The 7,514-nt window shown below is 52.1% G+C and overlaps 1 protein-coding gene across 1 annotated transcript; it reads left to right on the top strand.

The window, feature by feature from the left end:
* The first annotated feature begins 2,220 nt into the window (after positions 1–2,220).
* On the top strand, positions 2,221–4,539 carry LBX1 (ladybird homeobox 1). Its single transcript, XM_021536236.2, has 2 exons — positions 2,221–2,670; positions 2,978–4,539. The coding sequence occupies exons 1-2, from the start codon at positions 2,346–2,348 to the stop codon at positions 3,478–3,480; spliced, it is 828 nt and encodes a 275-aa protein (XP_021391911.1). The 5' UTR covers positions 2,221–2,345; the 3' UTR covers positions 3,481–4,539.
* The last annotated feature ends 2,975 nt before the right edge of the window (positions 4,540–7,514 follow it).

Raw genomic sequence — 7,514 nt, forward strand, 5'->3', positions numbered from 1 at the left:
GCTGCAGCCGGTAACCGGCTGAGCCTCAGAGCATCCCGTACGCCCGCCAGCCCGTCCAAACTCGCATTCAGGAGCGAGACTATTTTTGTTTCGTTCCCCCCCGCCTTTTATTTTTTTTAATCTTATTTCTGTAATTATAACACCAGCACCCCGGCTGAGTTCTCAATAAAACCTGGAACCTGACATAAAACGACATGCTGAAAAACAATGCGAGGGGACACAAGGGAGAGGAGGAAAGTCTCTAATTGGTTAAAATATGTTTAAATCACTTCATAAAACCCAAGCAAAGCGAAGCAAATAATCCACCTAGCAAAGCAAAGAAGCTCGGCGATTTAGAATCAGTGTAATTCGCTCCCCCCCATCCCCGACCGGCTCCCCCCCCCATCTCCTCGCAGTATTTGATATGATGAATAACCCAATATAGGCCTTTAAAAATAGGTCACTGCATAAAGAGACTCCCAGAGAGCTATAAAAAATGGGAAGAGGGCGCTTTAAGGAGAGGAGCCATTTGCTTCTTTTGTGCTTGTTTGGTACCTAGCGGCCTGGGAGCTGCCAGCCGTCCTCCTCTTGGCCCTCAAGGTGAGGAGGGAAAGTTGGGGCCGCATCCAAGCCCCTGTCTCTCTTCCTGCCCCACCGCCCCTCCAGCCAGCACCCGGCCCGTCCCGCCCAGCCCCAGTCCGGCCAGCGGCTCGTGTCCCGGCCGAGGTTCCCCCAGGGACCGTGGGGAGACCGTTCACGTCCGCAGTGGGGGCCAAGCTGTTTACCCCAGCTCTGGGCTTTGTCTCCGTCCCTGTGGAACGGCGAGACAGCAGCGGGATGGTGATCCCCGTTGAAATACTAAGGAACGGGTCTGGCCCTGCGGAGAGCCGGGCCGGGCCGGATTCCTTGATCGTGGGGGGCACAGCAACCCCCGCCACCCCTTCCCCTCTCCAGAACCACCCGTGGGCTCGCAGCAAAAGGACTCGGGCTAGAAACCGGCCCTCCCCGACTCTTTCCCCCCGCGCTGCTCCCGGCCAGGACCACCCGGCGCCACCGGAGCTCAAGAAGCCGCCGACATCCCCGGAGTACTCCCGGCCCGCAGCCCGCCACGCAATCCCTCCGTGGGCTCTCCCGACACCGGAGGGGCCCTGCTCCCGCCCCGGCCCCCGCAGCACGCTCCGACACAGGGCGCTGGGAAAGAGGAGCACGACAAATTCGGCGGAAACCTTCGGGTTTTATTGGAAAGGAAAGGTCTGCCTTACCTGAAACCAGGCTCTCCCCTTCTTCCCCTCATAAAAAAAAAAAAAAATCAAACGGCTCTAGATAGAGCTAGAGAGAGACATTTTGAATAACCTGGTAGCAGAAATTAGCAGGAGGGAGAAATAAAAAGAAAACAAACAAAAAAAAATCTCGGGGGGGAAGAAAAAAAAAGACACAGCCGGATATTTTTCGGTTTGTTTTGTTTTCGCTTATTATTATTTTTCACTATACTGTATTATCCTGATGCAATAAAGGCTGGTTTGTAATGTAATTTAAAAATATATATGTCCAAACAAATAGCAGGGCCAGAATATGACAAGTGCATTCAGCATTATAATTCAACTGGGCTCCACCTCCATACCGCCTCCTAATTAATGGGTCTCCGAACTTGCAAAAGCCTGCATTGGACAGAGAGAGAGAGAGAGAGAAAGAGAGAGAGAGAGAGGGCGAAAAGTGTCATTGAAGATAATTGATTACCTCCCAATCAACAATAACTTGTTAGCAATAGTCAATTACCCCATCTCTTCTCGCTTCTTTCCCCCTGGTCCGAGGTCTCGGTACGAGGGCTGCTCTTCCCCTCGACGAAGTCTGCTTTTTCTTTTTCTCTTTCTTTTTTAAAAATTATTTTTCAAAATTATTTTGGGGTGGGTATCATCTGGAGGTGGGGGGGGCAGGGAAAGTGCTGTGATTTGGGGTGTTTCTTAAAATAGCAACTAGAAAGAGAAAGAAAGAGGAGAGACAGGGAAAGGGAGAGAGGGAGAGAGAGAGAGAGAGAGAGAGAGAAAGAGAGAGAGAGAGGAGACAGACAGGAGGGGGGGAAATCTCCGACCCAAAACCCTGGGACAAGAGGTACGGCAGGACCACCTCTCGGCGAGGGACCGACGGCAGCTCTGCTCCGCTCCGCGCCCGCCCGCCGCCCTGCCCGACACCCGACGTGGCTCTCCCCGGGAGGACCCGGGGTTCCTCCGCCGGAGTTGGAGGTGGGCTTCAACTTTTGCTCGCTGTCTTCGCCGCCGTCACCCCGCGGTCCCGCCGGGGGCTTCTCCCCGCGGCAGCGCATCCCCGTCGCGGGTGGGGAAGGCAGCCCCGTGCAGCCCGGCCCCACCATGACTTCCAAAGAAGAACCCAAGCCCTCCTCGGGGGAAGAACGGCGGCGGAGCCCCTTGGATCACCTCCCACCGCCGGCCAACTCCAACAAGCCCCTCACCCCCTTCAGCATCGAGGACATCCTCAACAAGCCCTCGGTGCGGAGGAGTTACACCCTCTGCGGAACGGCCCACCTCCTCTCCGCCGCCGAGAAGCACCCCCCGGCCGGGCTGCCCCTCTCCGGCCGGGCGCTGCTTTCCCAGACCTCGCCCCTCTGCGCCCTGGAAGAGCTGGCCAGCAAGACCTTCAAGGGGCTGGAAGTCAGCGTGCTGCAGGCGGCGGAAGGTAAGCCCCTCTCAGAGTAGGGGGGCCCTCCAACGGGTGGGTGCCCCGCTCCTCCCCACGGCCTGGTTTTCCTTCTGTCCTCGTCCCCCGACATCTCCCAGGGTGTCGCATGGGGTGGGATGGGGGTCCCTGGGCGGCCCGTACCCGACCAGTACCCGGCAGCATCCTCTCCCGTGGCCCTCGGGGTGCGGGAGAGGGGGCTCTGCCTCGCTCCCTCCAGATACCGACGGGGCAGCGGTGTGCGGTCTGGGGGCTCGGGTCGGGGTGAATACGGGAAAACGGGGACAATCTGGCGGCTCGTCGGCAGGCCGGGACGGGATGACCATCTTCGGGCAGCGTCAAACGCCGAAGAAGCGTCGGAAGTCGCGGACGGCCTTCACCAACCACCAGATCTACGAGCTGGAGAAGCGGTTCCTTTACCAAAAATACCTGTCGCCGGCGGACCGGGACCAGATCGCCCAGCAGCTCGGGCTCACCAACGCCCAGGTCATCACCTGGTTCCAGAACCGCCGCGCCAAGCTCAAGAGAGACCTGGAGGAGATGAAGGCCGACGTGGAATCGGCCAAAAAGCTGGGCCCCAACCCCGCCGTGGACATCGTGGCCTTGGCCGAGCTGGAGCCCAGCGCCGAGGGAAGGGGCAAGGCGCGGCCCGGGTCCCCTCCGCCGCCCCCCGCAGCCGCCCGGGAGCCCGGCGCTCCGCCGCCGCCCCGCCCCGCCTCGCCCCCCACGGAGCGGCCCCGCAGCCGCCGGGACAGCGAGGAGGAGGAGGAAGAGGAGGAGGAAGACGTGGAGATCGACGTGGATGACTGAGGGGCGGCCGGCTTCCCCCCCCCACCACCATGTCCCTCCCCCCCCATCCCGACAGCTCCAAACCGGCACCCTCGGCCCCCCATCCCGGCCCCGGCAGCGCGGCGGGGCGGCTGCTCCCCTCGGTCGGAGCAATAAGCAATAGAACCCCACCACAGACACTCACCCCCCGATTAATTTAGGGTAGAGTCGATATCCCTCCGCCTGCCACATCTTCGGAACGGTGCAATTACGGACGGCTTCTGTATAAATATTTAAACTTATATATTGGAATTTTTTTTCTTCCCCCTTCTTTTTGAGGTTTTGATTATTATTTTTTTTTCTAATAGTTATCAGTGATGATTATTTTATCTATAAGGGAGACACGTAAGCTTGGAATAAACCTGGCTTCCAACAGATGTTTGGGAAAGCAGTTGTTTTCAAAGACTTCCGAAACAAACCACTTTAGAGAAGATTTAAGTTAGGCTTAAAACGGCAACAGCAAAAAATTAGCCGCTTTCCTTTCCTTGCATGTTTCAGATGTGCACGAACTAATTTTCTTCCTTTTAAAAATATTTTTTTCTTTCACAATCTTGGGAACTTAGGGCTGGGTGATACTGCAAGTTGAAAAATATATACTTTCTTTTTTTCCTAGAGCATAGAGGTTTGTCTCCAATGCAATTTCTGCCTCATTTTACCAATTAAAAGCTATTTTTACCATTTTCTGCTATTGTTGTGCTTTTATTAAAAAGCTGCCTTTCGTATTTTTGATATGAAGGTGGTAACAAAAAAAAAAAGAAAACTAAAAAAAAATCCTAGAATTATTTTTTACTCTTTTTAGAATTTTTTGCATGCTATGGAAATAAAAGAGGACAAATCCCAAAATCAATACATTTAAATATTACACTATAAATTTTAAAAAATGTACAGATTTAAGACCTGGTTTTGTTTGAATTGTACAAATTTTAAAAGGCCTGCTATTTAATTTCCGATAGGGACAATGTCGCTTTATTTACTGTCTCTTAGAATTGTACAGATAGCTCTTTTTTTCCGATACAATAAAATCTTTACCATTTTAATATACTTTTTAACGTCCTTCATTTGTGACCGAAAAAAACACCCCGCCGGTTCGAGGCTACACCAGACTTTTCCCCCACAGGAATCTCCCATCCCGTTTGCATTTAAAGTTACTCTAAGAGCAGTATCTGCGAGAAAAAATGACGGGAAAGGAGCACACGAGCTAGACCAATATTATTTTTTTTTCTAAGTCTGATGCCAGGCAGAGTTTAGCAGAGGAAGAACGAGGAGCATCGATAAGGCCGGAGGTGCGGGCAGCGCTTCCCGGGCATGGGGGATGCGCGGCGGCGGCGGCGGGAGCACGGAGGGGCGAGCGGAGCCACCGGGACCCCGGGGCCCTCCCGCTGTCAGCAGGGCATTTCCAGCCTGAAATTGCAGGGGGAAAAGAGGGGCAGAGGAAAAAAATAAATAATGGAAATAAAAAACAAATCTGAGCGGCTGCAAGGAGTTACCAGCGATTTGGACAAAAGGAGCGGGCTGTGCTGCGGGGGGAGCTGCCCTCCGCCCGGCGGGCCAGGCCTCCCGTGTCTGGGCAAAAGCTGCCACGGGCCCACGGGGATGGAAAATGTTTCGTTTCCTACTTTCCTTTAATTATTTTTCTTTTAATTTCCTCCTTCCTTTTTCTTTTTTTTTTTTTCCCCATTTCTTTTTTTTATATTTTTTTTTCCAGCCAAAATTAAAGCTCTGGTGAATGTGTTTTCTCTTGGCAGCGTGACTTGCCTTTGGAGTCGAGCAACCTGTGTTTCTCCCTATTCTTTGCAAAATTTATGTGAGAAAGGCAAATCTGGTGTACAGTGGTGGAGTCGGCAGAGAAGTGTCCAGATAAAACAGGGTTGGTTTGTGGGTTGGATTTTTTTTTTTTTTTTGGTCCAGTTTCTCCGAGGCTAAATAAATCTTTCTCCTCTTTGAGAATGGATGGGGTTGTAATTTTTAGCGTAAAGCATGAAAACTGGGGACAAATGAGCCCTCTTCTCTGAAGTGACAAGCGACAATGGAGCATATACAGCCTCCTGCGGTTCGCCATGCTGAAACAAGCGTGCCCCTCCGCAGCAGAGAGAAGGCGAGCGCTTGGAGACCATATGGTTTTTGAATTTTCTTCACAATTTCCAGACAATTTGATGGATTAGGTTAACCCTCCCTTCCACTGTTTAACTCCACAACAATGGGAGCAGAGCTGTTCTCCCTTCGTCGGGGCATCTGTGCTCTTCTATTCTTTTTTCTTCCTCTCTTGGTATTTGGAACAAGCCTATGAATTACAATGAAATTCACTTTTCTTTAGTATTATTTGGAAGAGCACTTGTTTTCCGCCACCTCCCGCCCCCCACTCCGCCATCCCTTCTTTTTTTCTTTCTTCTTTCTTTTTTTTTTTTTTTTTAACCTCCGAATGATAGCTTTGACTTCTGTCCTTCTGTCCAGATCTCTCGGAAAGCCTTCAATCTTGTCCTTAAGTGTTTTTATGCTAAACAGGGAAATCGTAAATGCTGAGAAACTGTGACATTTATGTGAAGATCTAGTTAAAGGGCTTTATTTGTTTTCTTTATCTGTTTCTTTCCCCATTCCCTCTCCTGTTCCCCCTCCCCTCCTGTCCCCTCCCTCCCCCCAGTCTTTTATTCTTTTGTCTTGGAATGGATTTAATGAGGCTGCAAACAGTACAATTCACTATAACCAAGAAATAAAAAAAAAAAAAAGAAAAAAGAAAAGAAAAGAAAAAAAAAAAAAAAAGAAAGTGGCTGGGTGTATGGAAAATAGGCTGGGAGTTAATTTGGGTTTCTGATCTATTGACTTCTGAGTGCAAAGAGAAGAGGCCGGGCCGCCTTGCACCCGCAGAAGTTTACCACACGTGGCTGGGGCGGGTTAGTAAATAAAGCCTCCTCCTGAAGATTTGTAGCCCGTTAATTTGGCTAGCCCCCTATTTCCAGATAACTGTGATTTTGGCTGTTTAATCTGTATTTTGACAAACAAAAGTTGTTTGTTGTTTTTTTGTTGTTGGTTTTTTTTTTTTTTTAGCTTAAAAATGAATCTCTGGCTTGTGCCATTCGTTTATCATCCAGTTTGAAATGTGCCGTTCTCTGGGATCACCTACATGAGTAGATTTATTGCTCGGGGTTTGCTCTGCCTCGAATTTTAGATACAATTTTTGTTTTTCGTTTTTTGTTTGGGTTTTTTTGGTGGGTTTTTTTTTTTTTTTCCGGCCGTATGTTTGTTTGGGTTTTTTTCTGGTTTCTGTTCTTTTCTTAGGGGGGCGGGGGTGGGTGGGTGGGTGTGGGAGTGGGACTCTTGTTTGTTTGTCGGATGGTTTGTGGGGGTTTTTTCCCCCCGCAGCAGCAATAGGGACGCAGTGACAGCACTGAATCGTGCCCTCTGGGCTGACCCAGCCGCAGCCCTTCCCGTTCCACTCAGAGGACTGCTGCCATGGACGCGGCATGGAACGCCTCCTGCCCGCCCCAGATTCCCAGATTTACCCCAAATTAGGGGTCTCCGTATCTGCCTCGCCGCCGGCCGCTCCCGTCCGTGCCCAGTGCTATCCCAGAGAAGGAGGGCAGTGGGCCGAGACCCCCAGCTGGAACTTCCTGGCCGGGGACACCTGGGACGGCTGTCCCCTTGTCTGGCCTTCAACCTGCCCCCAGTACTTCCTGCGCGATTCACAGCGGGGGGCACAGTCCTGGCAAACCCTCAGCGTTTGGGAGCTTCTCGTCCCCAGCCCGGTGCTCCGTGCCCTGGGCACTGGCTCGCCACGGTTCGCCCTGGGAAAACGTGGGCACGGGGTAGAGGGAGACCCAGGCCTCTCTCAAGTGACTCCCGACAAGAAAAATAAAGGCGTTAATCCCCATAAACACCCCAGGTCCTGGCCCGGAGAGGTGAAAACTAGCAATGGGCAAAAGGGTGTGTGGGAACATGGAAGTGCCTTGCGGGACCGAGCTGGAGGCCCAGAGACCGCTCATCACCCGCCCCGTCGGGGGCAGCGCTGCCTCGTGTCCCCC

Source organism: Lonchura striata, chromosome 6 (assembly GCF_050655825.1).
Source record: "Lonchura striata isolate lonStrDom1 chromosome 6, ASM5065582v1, whole genome shotgun sequence".
Lineage (NCBI taxonomy): Eukaryota > Metazoa > Chordata > Aves > Passeriformes > Estrildidae > Lonchura > Lonchura striata.

Bases quoted from the DNA above. Each gene is read 5' to 3' on its own strand.
- LBX1 (XM_021536236.2), top strand. From the start codon at position 2,346: ATGACTTCCAAAGAAGAACCCAAGCCCTCCTCGGGGGAAGAACGGCGG. The intron at 2,671-2,977 runs GTAAGCCCCTCT...GCTCGTCGGCAG, and splicing joins CGTGCTGCAGGCGGCGGAAG to GCCGGGACGGGATGACCATC.